At 33.4% G+C, this 21260-nt stretch overlaps 1 protein-coding gene across 1 annotated transcript; it reads right to left on the bottom strand.

Annotated features, from left to right (window-relative positions):
* Positions 1 to 7324: 7324 nt before the first annotated feature.
* Positions 7325 to 15284, bottom strand: LOC133195010 (uncharacterized). The gene is made up of 6 exons (XM_061330898.1): positions 15267 to 15284; positions 10275 to 10528; positions 9904 to 10168; positions 8447 to 8602; positions 8009 to 8192; positions 7325 to 7602 (listed from the first exon to the last, which is right to left on the bottom strand). The coding sequence occupies exons 1-6, from the start codon at positions 15282 to 15284 to the stop codon at positions 7325 to 7327; spliced, it is 1155 nt and encodes a 384-aa protein (XP_061186882.1).
* Positions 15285 to 21260: the final 5976 nt, after the last annotated feature.

Raw genomic sequence — 21260 nt, 5'->3', positions numbered from 1 at the left:
ATGTTGTGAAATATATAATTCTTGCCTAGCCGATATCGTGAAGTTTTCATGCGTTTAATGCGTATAGATTTACTGCACGAAAGTATTCACAGTAAAGCCTAGTATTGAACATAAGGGCCAGTAACATACTTTGCTTGATTTTTACGTCATCACTACACACACAAAAACACACACACACACCCTCACACACACATATATATATAAGGAATGGAAAAGGGAACCAACGTCAGTCCAAATTTACACGGGGTCGATCTCAAAAAATACTAAACGCAAAAATGTTTGCGTTTAAACGCAATAATATTGCAATTAAACGCAATACTTTTGCGATTCAATGCAACAATTTTTGCGTTTAAACGTAATAATCTTTATGTTTAACGACAATCATTTGTATCCAACCTGGCAAAATACGATGGACCCACGCAAACTGATATCTTTTATTTTTTCTGTTTTTTACCTTTTAAGAAATTGTGTGTTGTCTAGCTTTATAGAATCATATTCCTCCAAGCAAACGCTCTCTGAAAGGAAATATTACTGATTTTAATTTATAGAGAAGAGAAAAAATTTGGGTTGTATAATCAAAGACAACCTAAGAACGAGACACGTCCTAAACCTATTAGAACGCTATATTCTTAATAAAGATTTGGTCAGTTGCCTACAATCACAAATCATTTTTCTGCTTTGAAGTAATTTCTGCAAACAATTGGAATGAATCTTCTAAATTAAACGACAAAAGAAGAAAAAATGGTTTTAAAAAAAACTGCCCTCCACGTTGCACTCACGAAATTTAACCCATGTGAATAGGGGTTCAGGAAAGGACTGATGAAATGTTGGAATTACGTACAACATGATAAAGTATTTGGAATAAAATGTATATTCATAACCTTTCCTTTTGGTTGCACACAGTAAACACAAGAACATAGGTGATGGAATCATAAGAAATCAAAATCAAAAGAAGAGAGATTGATCGATGTGTACTAACAAATTGACAACATTTTATCATTACCACTGAAACGTTCTTAAATGAATTTAATTAGTTGTGATACGTAAGCAATTGATCAAAGGCTTCATTCAGAGTGTTGGGTTCTAATACGTTTAAGACATTCTGGTTGTTAAGATGCCATTGTTTAACTACAATTTTCAAAAACTGGAAAAATTTGAAAGAAGACACAGAACCAAACGGTTTTTCTTTGAAGTGCCGGGTTCTTATAAGCTTTGGCTTATTAAGGTCTGATTTTGAAATTCCAGTATCATTATGTTTAAACGCAAAACGGATCCTTAAAAGGAAGGATTATTCAGTTTAAACGTAAAGGTTATTGTGTTTAAATGCAAAAATTATTGCGTTTAAACGCAAAAATTAATGAGTTTAAACGCAAAAATAATATTGCGTTTAAAGGCAAAACGTATTGGATTTAATCACAAATTTATAACGTTTAAACGCAAAAGTTTGCTTTTAATCGCTATTCTGTGACTGAACGTAAAATGTTTTACATTTAATTAAACGCAATATACATTGCGATTAAACGCAATCTTTTGCATTTAAACGCAGCATAAAATATTTCTTTCTCTGAACTGGCCTTAACGGGCTTCCGTAGCAAGGAGAGGTGGCTCGAGTAATTTTTTCAAAGCAAAAAATACATTTTATCATATAACAGAATTTTATTCACAGATATATTTGATAGATCATTAATACATTTTTTTAAAATTGTTTTTAATGCCATCCTTTGGTTATTATTGAGAAAAGGTACTGAATTAATTTTGTTTCATAATATGTGTTACATTTTGAATGTAAATTTTGACAAACACAAGGAAGAGATTCAGACAAATGTTTTCATCATTCTGATGCATGTATCCATTAGATTCATTTTGTACAATTACCAACTAAAATATTAAACTGTAGCGGAAAACTCGAAACTTTAATGAAAAATAGCGAAACTTCTAAATTGTGTCATTTTTGTTACGTTGAATTCTGCAACGTCAAAGCTCACTTAACGCATAATCAAAATGATTTCTGCCTATTTCAACTGAAGGAGAAAGTCTTGATTTTTTTTTATAAAGGTGTCACACATTTTTACTAAGACATTTCTCATCTTAGGTTTTAAGTTTCTTTCGAAAGCATTCAGTGTCTGGGGTTTAGGGTTTTAGACCCTGTTCTTAGGAATCTTCAAAGAAAAAAGCACAGAGAATGAGATCTACTGAATGCAGGAGTCAAGCCCTTTCCTCAGGGTGTTGCATTTATGAGAATTTGTAAGTTGATTACTTCATTTATTCATATTTCAGAGTTCAATGTACTCTGTAAATGCTGATATTGCCAGCATTAATTTCTTAAGACATCTTCCTGACATTTCTTTTAGAAGTTTGCTAAACTTTAAAGAGCCTCCAGATCACTCATAAAATCTGTTGTTAATTCCTTTTTCTATTTTTTTTTCCGGGGGGGGGGGGGTGTTATCATTTCATTTATCGCATGTTGCAAGTCTCTGTTCTTTAACCTTGTTAATAGCCTTCTGACTAGCATTCAAGAGAGCTCCCATTCTTTTGGAATATTTTCCTTGCGATTTATATTTAAAAAAAAAAAAAAACAAACAACTTTACTTTTCGGCAAAATGTTTTTAAGTTTTGTCCATTTCCAAAAATATTCATATTATGACATTGGCGTTGATGTCACAGTTAAACATTCAAATACCAAGATTTCTTTGACTTTTTAACATGGAATAAAAGTGCAGGATTCGATGTATAAAATGAAACATGGTTTGTATTATAAATATGATAGGTAAGAAAAACATTTAGTTTTAAAAATGTAACATATATTATAAAACACCCTACCATGTTTTCATGTACAGGGTTTGCATGCTTGATATACTTCTATGCATTTCGTGTGCCGTGAGAGGCGGATCAAGTATTTCTTTCACATTGAAAAATGTACATGTATTTTATTATTCAACAGAATGCTATTCACAGATTTTAAAAATATTTTTAATACCAATGTGTCACCTTTGTTTAATGCCTTTATTTATTAAATGTATTTATTATTTTACAGAGTAAGTATTGAATGAATTCCATGGGAACCAATTGCGCCCCCTTATTAGCAGACCTTTCTTTGTATTCATATGAAGCAGAATTTATTCAAAAACTTCTACATGAGAAGAAGAAAACACTTGCTGTGGCTTTCAATTCGACATTTCGATATATCGACGACATATTATCAATTAACAATGGTTACTTTCATTCATATGTCGACTCGATATATCCCAGTGAGCTTGAAATAAAAGATACCACAGAGTCTGACACATCTGTTTCATATTTAGATATTTTACTAGAAAAAGACGTTAATCGTAACCTAAAAACAAAGCTTTATGATAAACGTGATGACTTCAACTTTTCAACCGTCAACTTCCCTTACTTATGTAGCAGTATACCCTTATCACCTGCATATGCGGTTTATGTCTCTCTATTGATTCGATAAGCAAGAGCATTCTCTACGAATGAACAATTTCTAAAACGAGGCAAGCTATTGGCAAACAAGTTGATGAAACAAGGATATCAACAGTCTCGTTTGAAATAATCTTTTCGCAAGTTTTGCGGTCGATACAATGACCTTGTCAACACATACAACCTATCATTGAGTCAAATGCTGACTGACGTTTTTCATACTAATTGTTAGGTCATTGTTTATGCACTGAACTGCCTACGGATTTCTCCTTTATTACATGTACCCGATCATGACAAGGAGCACACGGTGGGCGTGACCGTTCGACAGGGGATGCTCACTCCTCCATGTGTTATTACCCGATCATAACAAGGAGCACACGGTGGGCGTGACCGGTCGACAGGGGATGCTCACTCCTCCATGTGTTATTACCCGATCATGACAAGGAGCACACGGCGGGTGTGACTGGTCTGCAGGGGATGCTCACTCGTCCATGGCACCTGATCCCACCTCTAAATTTTGAGGTCCGTGTTTGCTCTGCGTATCGTTTCATTGAACTTTCGAGATTGAATACTGTTCGTTATTTTCATATTTCATTCCATCTTGTTTCACGTATAGGTTGGTATGTTTTAAATTGCCTTTTACGCTCAAAGGCATACACTCATGAGATCTTGACAATTTTTTAAATGTTGATAAATGAAACATTCCTTGACGCTAAAAGTGCTGCTGCAATATAAAATCCTTCGCGGAGGTCACACATATTTCAACTTGAGCAAAATTTCCTGAAAATTCAAACTAATAAAAAGAAAACTGCTTTTAATTAAAAGCAGCAACACTTACCAGAACCTACAAAATATGTAGAACTAATGTTTGGTTTAGATTTTTAATTTGAATAAGGGTATGCCCTCGCGATACTGATATTTCTTTGTGACTTTTGATTGTGCACATTGTATGCATTTATCACGTGACTGTCCAATCAGGAGACCTTACTCAATTTAATACCGTGAGGCTGGGATTCACTTATATGTTATTTCAATAAATATTAAAGTTTTGTGATTTAATTACAGCTTTGCAAAAATAAATTCAGTTTAATTAGGTGTCTATATTTGTAGACTTCTCTGGATTCCGCTGATTTCTTAACAGTGCTGAGAATTCACAGTGTTTACTTCTCTCTAACCCTTAAAAGTGTACATGTATATCAAAATCCGTTCAAATCGGTTCCTCTTAGCTGAAAATGTTTTCTAATTGTATGTATGACAAATTAATGAGGACCGATAACGTATGACGAGTATGAAAGACGTCGAGAAAAAGATAGCAGTAATTCAACAGAATGGATTGGGTAAGTGCAGAGCTAAAGCTTCGACGCTTTTGAAGACTTAATGGACATGAATGCTTTAGCAAGCAAAATCAACTCATTTACGATTTTCTTTTATGTTTTGCATATTTTTATATGGCAATATTTACATTTCCAATGTCTTTGTCCGAGATAAATTACAAATAGTAAAAATACTTTATTTCTACATAAATCTACTGGTTCATCGATAGGCGTGGTTAAAAAAAAATCACGTGCGGGGCGGGACAGACAGAGACAGAAGCGGGGCTTGTAGCACGTGAATTTGCGGAATCAAGAGCATGTAAATATAAGGAATAACTGTCTTATTTTTTGGTTTCATGACGATGATCAATCGATTGGCTTGCGTGATAATTTTATGCATAAACGCCTTCGACGTTTCTGCAAATTATCACGCAAGCCACTCGATTGATCACATCATGAAACCAAAAAATAAGACAGTTATTCCTTAATTAAGTTATTTTAAAACAAACATACTGTATTTACTTTTTGTACAATCATCAGCTCTGAGTATTAAATAATTAATAGTGCAATGGAAATACAAAAAAAGTTATATAACATGTTTCTTTTAAAGCATCGTTGTCATTCTTTCAGATATTACAAAACAGGCAAATGGTTTAGATCCTTGATACTTTAGTTGAGAATCATAAGTTAATGCTTTTAGGCGTCTCGCCGCTGCATTGTTGTTTCATTATCCAAACCATGCATGCTTACTTTGGAATTAAAGCGCTTAGGCCTGAAATACAATTAAAACTACTGAAAACTTTAACTACCTTAAAAAAAATTGAGAAAATACAAATGTAATAATTGAGTTGATACTTTACCTCGCACTCTTGAATTTCCAAATTATAAGACCGGATACCAAAATAATAGCAACTGTTACGCCAATGACAATCCCAGTAATTGCCCCGGTACCCAAACCAGAAGCACTTTCCGAGACAACTCTACATTCTGAAACAATGCGTGTTGTTAAATGTCACTCATTTTAAACTCGATGTGTTTATTTGAACTCAAAAGTCTCAGAAACATTTGTGTTTCCAAATTTCTTAACAGAGTTGTTTGTAGCTTTCTAACTCAATAACACACACTTTCACAACATAAAGCTGTACTAGTTAAATACAAAAATGTTAATACCTGTAGTTGTAAGTAAAGAAAAATATTTTTATTAAATTTTGAATGCACTATCTCTTTAAAAATTTCTTTGAGGAGGGATATATTAGTAGATCAAAACCAATATACTTTTATCTGTTACCTGGATCTGCGCTTCGTGACCACTCATTTAAGGATATTTCGGGTGAACACACTCGACAAAAGTCAGAGGAAGACTTTGTTCCGTCCAGATATGGATCACCGTCAATAAAGCAAAACCCTCTCTTCGAAAAAAAATAAATATGAAAAAAGTAATCTCTTAATTACTGCCGCCCACGTTGTTTTTAACATTTGTTCAAAGAATGGCGATCAAATATAGAATTGCTAATCGGTTAAAATATTCCGACCGATTAAGCGGTTATCCACATCAAAGTACACATTTTCTTGACATTATCTTTTCAAAGTAAGCTCAGAAGACTAAAACAGGTGTAAGTAATATTTTGTTCATATTTGTCAGAACACTATAACATCTTTTTCTATTTCAATAGACAAGAAAAGAATAGAAAACCATAAAACGTTCCTGGTATATCAGAGACATATATTTTTAGACCTGATGTCACACAAGTTTATTCTGCATCATCACGATAACGAGATATACATGTAAGTCTTAACTATGATCGCTTAATTCATCATATTTGTTGATTAAGATAACTTGATGGATAGACGGGATAAGGTACATATCATAATTATTTAACAGTACTCAACGGGATTTAATTAATATCGTTAAAGCAAAACTAGTAAAGGACTGGCTTAGTTTTGATGTGATGTTTAAATAGTAATTAAGGCATCACAAACTGACCAATTACCCCATGATCTCATTCGGAGAATTTAATTAACGCCAAATCAGATTCAGTTGGCATGAGAAAACATTACCTGAATTATCATTTGCAAAGTTAGGAGATTTTTTTTTAAATCGAGTTTTAAAGAAATTATGTTTTATATATCGCTTTACATATTTTGATTTTTTTTTTTCTTTTTTGACTAACAAATTACAGGTTCTCCAACCGATTAGCATCGTATCTTAACACTGAGTAACCGGTTAACCAGTTACGAATGGCAATCCCTATATTACATGTATTCATTGCATTTACCAAGACCTGAAGAAAGTTACTTGTACTTATGAACAGAACTACCTTGAGAGTAAACTGGAATTTCCCGTCCACAACTGAAAATTCTTGGTATGTTGAGTTGAAAATGAACATGTCCTCTTCGTCCCCGAAATTCACCCCATCATTACTCACAGATATTCTATATCCGGTAATAAATGGGAACTCTTGTATTGATTTTTTAACTTTGGTCACATTACCACTAATAGGACAAAACATAGTCATTAATGTGCTAGGATCTCCTTTGCGATCTGTAGACTGGTTTTCTATTTGCAATGACCCGTTTAGGCTTATCTACAATAAACAAATGATATTAAAACAACAGAATGTTTGTTTCTGAAAATGTATTTGAAGAGAAGCTTTCAAATAAAACACAATTACTTGAAATTTCTTAATTCTACAATTTGGATTTCCTTCGCTAGTAAAGCCATCCCCTTCAAGATTTGCTTCCGTACAAGGCACCAAACTTATGTCACATAATCCACTGTCAATCATACCGTAAATGATGGGCGGAATGGATAAGACTATCCCACAATCACCCCCGCCATAACCGTCGTCACAAACACAGCTTCCTGTTTAAATCATGAATTATAACATTACCTCAATCGACAAGCTACCTTAAAATATCAAAGATTTCCCGAAAATATTATTTGGAGCAATGACTTTTTTAATATATACATCCTGAGGTGAAGTGCATTATTAAATCCTTGCATGCAATGCAGTGCAGCTAATCTGAAAATTTACTTACGATAGCTTGCATGTTTTTTTTTAATCAGCAAATGAATATGTTTGTGTAATTATATAATAAAGAAACCCCCTGTTTACAAATTTCAGATTAAAAATCAGTTTATATGAAGTTCTTACAGTTATTTTACTCAATGTAACCTAATGGTTTATTGATACAGAGTATCTGTATCATAGAACAAATTGCAGAAGTGTTTAAGATGATTAATTGATCAAACAAATCTATTTAAATACCGTATTCACAGCGGCCCCGTTCAAGACAATCATTAATGCAGCTAGCATTTTTTACTATTTCAGCGATGGAAGCTCCTCCACTTTCAGTCTCATTTTGCAATGTCGCATTTACTCTAACTTCCGCTAAGCATTTGCCCTTGATACCTTCTCTAGCATTTATCATCCACTGAGTAGAATTTGTTAGCTTTAATATAAAATTACAATTTCTTATTGAACATATAAGTGAATTAATGTCTTAATTAAGCAAGGTAGAACATGAGATTAAATTGATTATGTAAGTGAACAGCCCGCGTGCATGAAATGTATAGTATGTTGTTGAAATGAATAACAAAATCTAGACTTACATTTTGATTACAAGTAGAACATAATTTTACCCAAAAATAAACTACGAAACTTTAGGAATGAATCTACAATATCAAGGTTTTGAGAAAGGCTTACCAGGATATCTAGAACACAAGTGTTGATTGCTATGGTAGGATCAACGTTTGGAATTTCTTTGCACATTTTGAAAGATTCTGATTTATCCATAAACAATCTGCATTGTTCTATCGCTTCAGCTTCCGTCCATACTATCGACTTACCAAGATCTCTTGACTGAAATGTACAAGGCATTGATAGTATGCTCGTGGTTAATTGATCTAGTAATTTATCAAGATATCCATGGAAAGGTAAACTAAGCATTGAAAAAAAACAAAGTATTTCTGAGGATTTATAGAAATGTGATATGTGTAGAATAAACACAGGGGTAAGTTATGTAGTATTTTTAATATGAGTTTTAATAGTGCAAGACAGTTTTGATCAATGTGTGCAAACATTTCTTTCAAGCGATCCTTTGAATTCAACTAGTGTATTGATAAAAAAATCAAAAGTCTACGGGGGAGGGGGGGGGGGGTTAATTTATTAACCGGGGGTTAATTAATTATTGAAATGGACGCCAGTTGAGAAATGGTCAGTCATAATTCTGTCTATAATAACTTAATACATATTCAATACAATACAAAATGACAGGTCATTTTAATGTTCAGTTTTTATTTTCCTTCAAGACAATTAACACTCATTGGCTACCGTTTTTCTTTTTTTTTTTTTTTTTTAAAGGAAGACAATCCATTAGACCTCTGAGGAGAATCAAAACAGGCAAAGCTACTGAACTTTTTTCTAAAAACATGACGTTGCATTTTAAGAGAGAATAGAAATATTCCATTCATTAATTTCCAACTCTATTTATGAAAAAAGAGTGTAAAAAAAAAAAGAAAAAAGATAATCAAATCTGATATAAAATTGCTTTTAATTAATCGCTTTATTACATTTTTGGGATACTTTTCATAAAATAATTGATTTATGAAACTGCGTTACCCCTCAATATATAGAACTAATTTCGTTCAACCATAATTAAACTTTCCTATCCCCCATTAGAAAAAGAATAATGGTATCAATATCCCTTGTCAAAATATCTTCCGATATGAAATAAAGACCAGATCAAATAAAAAAAGAAATTATGTATCACTGATTTAATCAGATGTGACTAAAACAGTGCATGAAATATGGACCGATAGACTATGTAAATCTAAAGTAAAACTTTGGATTCTTTTTCATTCAACTTCCCTGAAAGTTATTTTAATGTAAAAGATATATAAGAAGAAATGATTTGAGTTCAATTTTACTTGGAAGAAGTTAGCAAATATATTGATTAAGAGCGTATTATTTAATTGTGCGATTAAAGGCATTCTACTTGATATACTGTAAGATCATTTCTTTTCGTGGGATCATATTTTCGTGGTTCGAGGACAAAGTATTGGTTTCTGGGGATTTATTCATTTGTTTATCTTGAAATAAAATTCGTGGAGGATCGATTTGAAACCCCCACGAAAATTAGTGATTTCATAAAAGATAAGTACTGTTTTATACGGAGATCTTTTTGTCCTTGATTTTTGTATGAAGGGAGCCGACCACGTCCTTTGAAAGAGTGAGCTGCATGTCTGTGGAGTTTTCACTTCCTCTTCTCTGTTGCAAGTAACGACAGAACTTGACGAACAATCTATATACTCATCTCCGTCCACAACACTATTGTCTTTTCGACATATACAAATCTGCTTGTTGGCAGCCCAGTGATTTCCATCAAATGTAGGTTCGTCCTTAAAAAGATTATTCCCTTCATCGGCTCTGATAGAAAAAAAAATGGAGTAAAGAAACATTTAAAAGCCAAGGGATACATTTAGACTTCAATCGTAAAATTCACAGCTTTAAAAAAGATATCACATTTTTCTACCTCCATGAATATGAAAATTCATCCGGACGAAATTTATAATCTGTCAATCCAAGTGTGTTACATTCTCTTGCTGTATCACCATTCGTAAAAGTTGTTCCATCCGATTTAAGGAAGTCGTCTTTACAATCATCAGTAAGAGTACCACATAATCCCTTAGTTCTACCAACATCACGAAGGGATGGGAAAATCTGGACCGTCATAAATGTCTCCCCGTAAAGTAAGGATACTATACGTGTCCCCAGAGGTGTATACATCTAAGAAAATTTCAATTGAAAAATTAATATGATACAGAATATTCAAAAGCTAGTAAAAAAAAATGATTGTCATTACTGAAAGAAAAAAAAAAAAAAAAACTGATGAAGGTTTTACGTTTGAATGGTATAATTTGAATGAACAAATGAACATGTCTTTGAAATTCAGAGATAACAAGAATTTACATTCCTAACCGATGATATACTTTATGTAATGTGCTTAGGGGAAAAAAGAGAATTATATTCTATTATATAACATTACATATAATATATGTTCTACGATATACATGTAACTACATATTATATGCATGGATAAAAAATGGCAATATGGTAAATGAAATTGGTGATATCATTTTGTATCTGATGTTCAGGTAGGAAAAATTAAAACAATGATTTTCATTGCGTTAAAGTTCATACCTATATACATGTATATATACTACAGCATTCAACCGATATATTAAATTAATGGCTTTATTGCGTTTAGGATTGGGATTAAGAACTCTCTCTCTCTCTCTCTCTCTCTCTCTCTCTCTCTCTCTCTCCGTGTGTGTGTGTGGCAAGTAAAGAATAGATTACTTAACATCAGCATTGACCTATAAGCATCAGAAATCGACGAGTTATTTTTTCGTAGAAAAATATTGAAAATATATTTAAAAAAAATAGTTCAAAATATTAATGTAATAAAACATAAAGAAAGAATTATTATTTGAAGCATTTTCAATGCTGAAATGAAACTAGTTCTAATTGTAACGGAAACCGTTACATGTGTTCCCCAAACGCTCCTGTTATTCCCTATTCGTACCCCATTCCCTATAACCTTCATTAAATTAGGCAAAATTTTTGTATTATAGACTTCGACAACTTAGTTTCCAAAGTATTTTGGCGAACTTGCAGTGCACATATAGTAAAATAGGTGCAAGCAAATTGGATTTAAGTACACATACATGCACGTCATTTAGAAAATGTCCATATACATGATCTCATAGCATGCCATAAAAATTAGTTACTTTTAGATTTCAAAGAATTTCACCAAAACGTAGAAAGTTAAAGCAACCTGAATATTAACCAATCAGAATTCAGCACACATGTATGCATTTCATAAATTTCATGAATTTCTAAGTACTTTATTGAAAAGTGAGAAGATGCAGCCTTTAAAGTATTAACAAATCAGATTTCGGCACATGCATATCCTTACATTCAATTTTGATAGTAGCATAATATAGGAACCCATAATACCTACATGTATCTATATTCTACATTTCATCCCCTTTTGTTGAAAGCTAAGGACGTTATAGCCATTTAAAGTTTTAGCCAATCAAATTCAAACACGTTTATGCACGTGCTATCAAGATTTTCCGTATATAACATATTGTGGAGCCTTATACTATATGCCTATGTTTTTAATATCAAAGTATTTTGTCAAAAACAAGAAAGATATGGAGATTTTTGTTTCAACCAATCAGAGTGAAGCGCACGTGCATACGCGTGAGTTCATGCTCATTTGGCCATATTATCTTGTTTAGACTACTTATATATCTTAATATTTTGAGTTTCAAGGCATTTAATAAAAAAATATATAAAAGGTACAGCTATATCAAGTATATAAGTCATTTCACTCATTGCACGATCCCGCGTGCAAAATTACCTTCGTCCAGCAAATCTACCTAATGCCTATTAGCCCTAAAAAGGTTTCATCTCAATCGGAGGAGTAGACTCCGAGAACACTCACGGACAAAAAAAAAAAATACTTAGGAAGAAGAAAAAAAAAGAAAATAACTAGAGCAAAGCTCGTTGCAATGCAACGAGTAAGTCTTCCCTCCGATTTTGAGTATCACTTCCCGTCGGTAGGGTTTTCGAAAAAATGCTTTTCGGCGATGATTGATGTCAGTCTGTCTAAGCAGATTTTAATCCTTAAATCCTACGCCTATATGTATGAAATTCATCAATTTATGATTACTTCCAGTTTGACCAGAAGTGACATCAATCGACGAAAAAAAGGTCAGAAATCTTCTGTGATGTTAATCATTCACTTCTATGCCGATATCTGCAAAATTGAGCGATTTTTGACTACTTCCAGTTTTACTAGAAGCGATCAAAAGAGCCGATACGCGAAAAAAAAGAGATCGGATGTCTTCTGTGACATTCGATATTTCAGTTCAAAGCCAATAATCTGTAAACATGACCGATTTTTTTTACTACTTCCTTTTTGGTGGGAAGTGAGGTCATTCGAAGTTTTTTGTCTCATTAGCTAGCACTTGTCGTTTTGAACATCATTGCTTCTATAAATGCTCAATAGTTTTTGAGATATTAAGGAAAAACCTTTAGGTCCCTCTAGATCCCTAGTTTTAGGGGCTTGCCACTTTTTCTGATACCAATCCAAAGACCGTTAAATTTTTAACAACCTTTATTCTTCATGTTTTTACCGGAAAAAATAAAAAATGACATAATGGAGAAAACGTCTCAAAAAGTTTGAAATTTTCGATATGCCTTTTTTTCGTGCCATAGCTATCGTCAACGTTTGACACTTCCGATGGAAGTGAATTATGTACTTCACATCTACATATGTTGCTCTATCATTGCTGAGAATTTCACGTTCCTATGTAAAGTGGGTTTTTTTTTTTTTTTTAGAAAATTTGCGGACAAACTGACCTTAAAAAATCACTTAATCGCGGAAATCTTCGGACCGGAGGTGACGTTATCAAAATAAAAATATTTTTCTAGTTATTTTGAAGTTCCATTTGACCTGTAAGTTTTATGAAAATCGGGCAAGCCGTTTCCGAGACTTCGCGTGCACAAAATCGGTAAAAAAAAAATAATTGAAACAGCGGAAAAGAAACCTAAGAATAACAAGAAGGTCTTCCGCCTTTAATTAGAGCAAAGCTTGTTGCATAGCAACGAGTGGGTCTTTTGTCCAGTTTTCATTATCACTACATATAGGCATTATTTATTACCCTAAGCTATTAATTATGAAAAATTCCATACGGTCAAAAATGGTGTCATATGTTTTTGGTAAGTTTTGATAATTGAAATGTATGCTGAGAAATGTGAATTTGAGCATTTATGACTACTTCCGGTGTTGAACGGGTTATGTCAATTGACAAAAATAGGTTGGATATCTTTGGTAATTTAATTATCCACGTTAACAGCAATATCTGCAAAAATAAGCCATTATTGACTACTTCCATTTTGGCTGGAAGTAGTCGAAAGTGACGATACACGATGAAAAATAAGGTTAGAAGTCCTCGCTGACATTTCTCATTCAATTCAGGCCAATATCAGAAAAAAAGTAATTCTTTTTAGTACTTCCGGTTTGCCCGGAGATGAGGTCAATTGACGAATTTTGATGAACTAGCTTCTACTTGTAATTTTTAAAAACTTTGCTACTCTTGTTCCACAAATCTTTAATAGTTTTGGTATATTTAGAAAAATATTTTCCCCATTAGATCCCTTATTTTAGGGTCAGTCCTTCTTTGTTGACATCACATAAGTCGTCACGTCATTGTGCACAACTTTTATTGTATATGTCATAACAAAATATTTACAGGTAAAAAGATATTATAGAAAAACCGTTTAAAATTTTAAAATTTCTTATTATGTCTTTTTTCGGGCCATAATGAACGTTGACTTTGGCACTTCCTGTGAAAGTGAACTACCTAGTTAAAGATCTGAACTACAACTGATATCAACCACAGACCTAAATATGCCCTTTTGGGACAGCGTGCTTCTACATTTCTATCCAACTATTTTTTAACGTCACGGTAAATCAGTCGGTAGAGAGCTTGCTCCGTGATCGGAAGGTCGTGCGTTCGAATCACGGCCGCGACTGACCTAAGTCGATAAAAAATAGCAACTGTTCCTTCGCCAAGCGCTCGGCACTTTGAAGTGAAAGTTCCTGGTACTTCGGATGAGACCTTAAAAACCGGGGGCCCTTTTCACGGTAGGCGTTGGCACAATAAAGAACCCTCACTGCTCAATGGCCCTGAGTGCCGAGTAAAGGTCTAAATTTGAAGCCCTTCACCGGTATATGGTGACGTTTCTATATGAGTGAAAAATTCTCGAAGGGGACGTAAAACAACATACATTCAATCCAACTATTTTTGCATATTATTCTAAGGATTTATATAGCGTAAGCATTCTATGCCGAAATAGTGCACGGCTTCTTATTCTGAAAATAATCCGACAGCACCCACGCCAGAGGTTGAACTCACGATCGCGAGATCGTCAGTCCGACTCGCTACAGATTACGCCACAGAAGCTTGATGCAGTGAAGTTGAATGTATATAACTTTGACACTTAAATGAAAAATACTATAATTCTGTTGGAACCGCATGTATATGTATATTATACACAACTGCATGAAACACATGCAAACAAATACGACGTAGCACAAGATGGCGTCATAATAGGTGTGTACTAAAATGTTTGAGAACCAAAAAAAAAAAAGAATCACTTTAAGGGGTGAGGAAACAGTCGTAATGGAAAAATATTTAAATAAATTTCGTACTTAATATTATAACACTTTTACAGATCATTACGCAAACTGAGTCCCGAGAATAATGAAAACTCTTGTTCGTATAACTTAAGCTTGATTAGTTAATGTACAGAGATTTGACCTCTGCACATGGAAATTTATTTAAATTGTAGTTTTCATACAACAGTCAGCATAATAATAAAGATAGCGTTCTGCTTTGCATCTACTATGCCAAAATAGTAGTCAGGGTTTGATACATAGAGCACTCACCTCTGGCTCGCCCACCATGTGTTAAAACCTGACTACTATTTAGGCATAGTACATGCAAAGCGCAATACTGTTCTATAGATATAAAATTATTAAATTCACAATTACATGCACTTACAACGTATTTCACATTTGTTTCCTTGTGAACACTTAGCTTTCCATCAAGACAGGAAGTATACTTAATTTTCCTGGAATATGTTGATCCACATCTGTCAATAACAAAAACGTCACCGCCAACTCGTACGGCAACACCACAGGTGCAAAAAGCATTGTTGCGTCCACAAGACTCTTGTCTGACTTGTACCTATCATACAAAGGTTATAAAACAATAGAAAAGCTCTTCAACATATTTTATTACATTACTTTTCGATTCACTTCATAAATATATTTCCAAATATAAAATTAAATGTTCTCCTCGTGGTCTTTTAGAATACTTTACATTTAATTAACTTTTTTTGAAATTATAAGACTTTTTACAACTGCATAAACTATTGTATTTCGATAACTCTATTCCTACCTCAATTGCTTCTGTAGTATGTCTGTACATTGTGTAAACCCCAGAATCGTGAAAATCAAATGGACTAAAATAAAAATTTTATTTTCCTTCTAAACTTAAAAGAAAATTTCTAAATCTAAAAAAGAAAAATCAATACTTTCAACATTTTCAAATAAGCAAAAATAAAATAAAATTCAACAAAACTTTCTAAAATACCGTTTGTCAAACGTTAAATAATGGGGATCGTCTTGTGCCTGGCAATATTTTCTTGACCAGTGTGTTTCGGAGGCCTCCTCGATTTGTACCTAACAAAATGATAATGAATTAACGTAAATTCACAATTGAAGGACACATCCCGCCTACAAAATTAAATACTATGACACAAGTCTTACAATTATGTCAGGTAGTCTGTAATCTTCCCATATACGATGATGTGCATGTTTATCAGTAATTAGTTCCACCGCGTATGTGGCAGAATAATAGTGGAACTCCTCCTCTCGAGCCTGAATAATTATACTATGGTTTTTACTCCACTCAGATGCTAGAATTCCTTTAGAACATCTTTCCTGATCGACAATATCATTATCCACTCCTACATTAGCTGAACATTTGTTTGCATCAAAGTTAACCATCCGAACACTCAACTTGCACCAGTCAACATTTCCATTCGAGTGAAGACAACCTATTCCAACTGTTGGTCGAATTCTTATTTCTCCTGTTCTTCCTCTTTTGAATTTAACGATAGGAGTAAGCACCTATAATATTAATGGTTTCTTTCATACATTTTCAATGCTATGGGCCTATTGTTTACGTATATTGACATGCAATCCAAAAATAAAATTAAAAAGGTACAGATATTTCCTACGAACACATCCAAGATCATGCTTAATATATTTATATGAGAGAGAGAAAGAGAGAGAGAGAGAGCGAGAGAGAGAGTATATGTGTGACTCAAGGTAGATGTGTTTGTCAATTTTGCTATAAAGCAAACAAGTAGTTTAATAAAGACATTTTTATTTTTGGTTTGTTGGATGTCAAGGGTGAAAGAAGAGGTCAATCTAAAAATATTTTAAAGAAAAAATGCTTTATATAAAATAATCGAGTAAGCCCTAGAAAACAAAGATACATAATTTTCCTACAGGACCCCTTGCCTTGTACACTCGAATAATTAAAAAAAAATTTCGAACAACAAGAGACAAAAAAGTCCAATCCTGTGATGTGAATCAATGATCCGGGGGTGGGGGGGGGCATGATCTTCAAGTCCTGGTTTCTTCACAAATTGTATGCTAGAATATCTAGGAATAAGGATCAGGACATTGCAAGACAAAGTCCATTATAGAGCTGATAGTTGTACAGATGTATACTGTGAAATCACTAATTTTCGTGGGGGTTTAGTTTTCGCTGTTTCCGAGGTATGGAGAAACCCACAAATTCACGACCACCACGAAATGTAAAATGTCATATGCATTACTACTCAACCCTTCTCCATTCACGAAATAAAATCCCCACAAGCCAATATTTTTTTCTCAAACCTCTGAAATTTGTCCCCACGAAAATATGTGATTTTACAGTAGACGACATCGATTTTCAGAGTTGTGCGGCCCAATCTCTCAAATTTCTTTGGGATAATCTTAACTTATGTTACGTTTCACCATAAAAAAATAACAATACAATGTACCAACTAGACACATCCTTACATGAAACAGACGCTTCGTCTGCTCTCTGGGGTCTTCCTTTAAAACCACACTAGCCATCCCATATGGGTTGTAAGATGCAGAAGCAATACTTAGGGAAAAAAATTACATTCATCTGAATAGGACATATTCCTAATGTTTTTTAATGTTTATTCTGTCTGAATCGTTAAAAGTACGGTTTAAGAATAAAGAAAAATAGCAAAAAAGACTTTTCACAATAAAGGTCTACAATTATAAACACATTTTACTTCTTTATCAAAAGAGTTGATTTGATTTGAACATATTTTATTATGTAGTGAAACATAAATGGATTGGGCAGCAGGCACTGTCTATATAAGCCATTTCCACAGGTACAAGGTTCATTTAAATTATTCATAATACTAAAATAAATAATTGGAAATATTATATATAAAAAGATTGTTTTCATAATTTTCATTGACTGAAAGGATGTCACGTGATATTCGTACTTTTGTGATTTAGAGGTGAAAGCGCGTCCGCGGAATATGATATCGCACGACTCACCGTTTGGCTCCACCAAAGTTACGTAGAATGTGATATAGTATAAAAATAGAGGATAATCAATGTTTTGTAGTTGGATATGGAATATGGGATAGGATTTTTCGATATTTTCAAGAGTGCGAAGCACGAGTAAAAATATCAAAAATCCTGTCTCAAGAGTGAAATAAATTCCATATCCAACTGCAAAATATTGAATTTTCTGTTTATTACATTTTCTTTGATTTTCCCTTTGCCTATGATTTTCTTAACAAAGTGTCATATTCTGTGACGTCATAGTTGAGCGGTTGAGACGTCAAAGCGTAGGGATTGTTCATGTAAAATTGAAATCATTGGATTTAAGCAACCTATTCGGGAAGACATTTGTAGTTTTTTGTCTCTATCAGGATGGTTTAATTACTATCTCTATCTTATGACAGGTCATACAGTGTTTTTACAACACTCTTATTGAAGGTAAGTTTTGTTGCACTTTTGATATTCTCTCACACTGTGACAGAATATCACTTTGATATCCTTTCACTCTGTGACCAAATATCACTTTTATTTAATAAATAAATCACAGTCTTTTCACTGCTGAAAATGTAATAAGCATGATTTACCATTGTAACGTAATTACAGCCAGTCTGTTCAGTTAGGACTGTGTCAGATTATTCATTTTAAGTGATTATATAACTATTATGGACTTCAGTTAACTATCAATATGTAGTTATAAGTACGCATGTCATATGATATTGACCTCAGACACAGAAAATGACAGAGACCTCGAAAGCTCGGTCTCTATCATTTTCTGTGCCTAATGTCAAAACAGTGTATCACTTGACATGGTCAGAGCGTTTTTTCTAGAGTCGCGGAGTATGGAGTTGATCCTTACATCGCGTGTTTGAATCCTACTTGGAGACCAGTCTATTTTTTACAAGACCGTTTATAAGACTTCAAAGACCCTTGAATCATATCAAAATAGTATTAAGATGCATGAAATGAAATTGTTGCACAAAAAATGTTTAATTTCAAGAAATGATTTTTTGAGAATATCTATTAGATTCAACTTGATATCATTTATTGTCTAAAACAACGATATATAGAAGTTATGATAAAAAAAAAAACTTTCCCAAATTTTTGAGTATCATATGACTTTAAGATGGGTAAAAATAATTAGGGGGATTTTTTTTCATTCTTTGTTGAAAAGATACGATCAAATTATCTAAAAACAAGATCATTTGGAAATCAAGTAAACGCCAATTGTCAACACATTTACAGCTATTCTAGGAGTGAAGTTTTTTTTATGTTGTTTTGATTTCTAATTTGGACTCAAGTTACTTCATCAAATTCTTTAAGTTTGATCTATAAGGTTTTTAAGTTATCAAACCACAAATTACAATTACAATATAAACAATATAAATTTGTTGGCTAGTTTTAAAGAATAGATTAATCAAAATGATTGTATAAAATACCTTTTTGAATGGTGGCATATTTCTACCACTACTTGTTAGATGTTTATGTCGACTTGTCAGATGTTAATGTTGATTTGTCAGATATTTATGTCAAATTGTCAGATAATTATGTCAACTTGTCAAATAAAAATTATCACGACCAGGCAATCGGTATCTTGTTATGACAGCTTGTTAAAGTCACTAAATGATATCTACTTGTCATCATTTGACAAGTCGAGATAATTTTCTGACAAATTAATATATTTTTCTGACAAGTCGACATCATTATCTGATATGTTGAAATAATTTTCTGACAAGTCGGCATGTCAAATGTTATTTCGACTTGTCAGATAATGATGTTGACTTGTAGAATATTATGTCGACTTGTCAGAAAATTATGTTGACTTGTAAGACAAGATATCGACCCGTCAGATCTTTATGTTGACTTGTAAGATCCCTATGTCGACTTGTCAGAAAATTATGTTGTCAACTGATGGCCTAAACTGGGCAAGGACACATTTTCATGTTGAATTTTTAAACACCTGAATAAGTGACAAGTTAACAAAATGATCTTACAAGTCGACATAATTATCTGACAAGACAACAAAAAGATCTAACAAGTCGGCATAATTATCTTACAAGTGTGTGTGTGTGGGGGGGGGGGGGGCATACATATGCCACCATATTTTTGGCTTTTTGAATGGAATACCGTCACTAAAATCATAAGGTCTATGACTTGAATACCTCTATCCCGACAAAAATTGCTTCACTCTTTCCCTCTCTTCCAGGAGGGCCCATGTCTACGGTTTTTGCTACCACAGAACAGGATACCTGTGCAAAAAAAATATTCTCTCAAATTTCCATAAAGAACGTAATGAACGCACGTCAATTTATATTTTCAACCACCTTACCATTTTCCCAAGTGATCTGATGTTTGTTTTATCGAGAATTATATTCGAACTTGCTCTATCACTGTACGAGACTGTGTTTGTAGACAAGCCAAATTCATTGTCAAAAAGCCAAGTAACTTGATAAAGTAAAACGTCAGGGTTCAGTTGATCATCCTGAAAACTGCATTTGGCAACCAATACCCCAGAAATTCCTTGACTATTGTCTAATTCAACGGTAACCGTCACACTTTGAGGCGTATAATTTGGCCTTGTACCTGAGGATGTATATATTATATTTATTGTCTTCTAGACTAAGTAGTTTAAATCACTAAGAGGTAAAACATTGTAGAATATGTTTGCAAGATAATCGGTAATATATTGACTCACCTGCAACGCCTTCACCTGAAAAATTGACATGTGAATAAAGAAAATTAAAATATATTTTAAAAGGCAATCATGTTTCTATTTGCAATTTAGAAATCATCTCCAGGGTGACACTAAAAGAAGTTTTTAAAAAACGCCCATAAGCGATTTTTATAAACAAAAAGCTGATAAAGATTCTTACCGAAGCAGTAAGCGCTGTCGTGTCCGGGAGATGCTAACAGTTTGTATACATAATACCCTCCGCAGTTTTTAACAGAAACATACTGTACAAAAGAACAAGGTCCGTCCACGCCATTTTGGCAAACTCTTTTCATGCCTTCTTCAATGCCTGGATTTACTGGCAGGGAATTTATTTTACGAGATCATTAGGTATGGTATACAATTGATATATTTATATCGGTAAGAATGCATTAACAAAAGATTGAAATGGAATACACACCATCAAACCACATGGGGAATACCGTGCCACATGAAAATATAGAAGGGGGATTTGTAGGCATTGTCTCATCTCCCGCCCTGTACCATCCCTCTGGAAGTTCTCGATCTCCTAGAACTGGATCACCGTCTCCGGGACTAATAACATTATT

Source organism: Saccostrea echinata, unplaced genomic scaffold, assembly GCF_033153115.1.
Source record: "Saccostrea echinata isolate AGI-Se365-2 ecotype Australia unplaced genomic scaffold, CSIRO_AGI_Sech_v1 ptg000029l, whole genome shotgun sequence".
NCBI classification, from domain to species: Eukaryota; Metazoa; Mollusca; class Bivalvia; order Ostreida; family Ostreidae; genus Saccostrea; species Saccostrea echinata.
This window is presented reverse-complemented; position numbering and strand designations above follow the sequence as displayed.

Bases quoted from the DNA above. Each gene is read 5' to 3' on its own strand.
- LOC133195010 (XM_061330898.1), bottom strand. The intron at 10,169-10,274 runs GTAGAAAAATGT...TTTTTCTATCAG, and splicing joins GAATTTTCATATTCATGGAG to AGCCGATGAAGGGAATAATC. The intron at 8,603-9,903 runs GTACTTATCTTT...TGTACATTTCAG, and splicing joins AAAGATCTCCGTATAAAACA to TCAAGAGATCTTGGTAAGTC.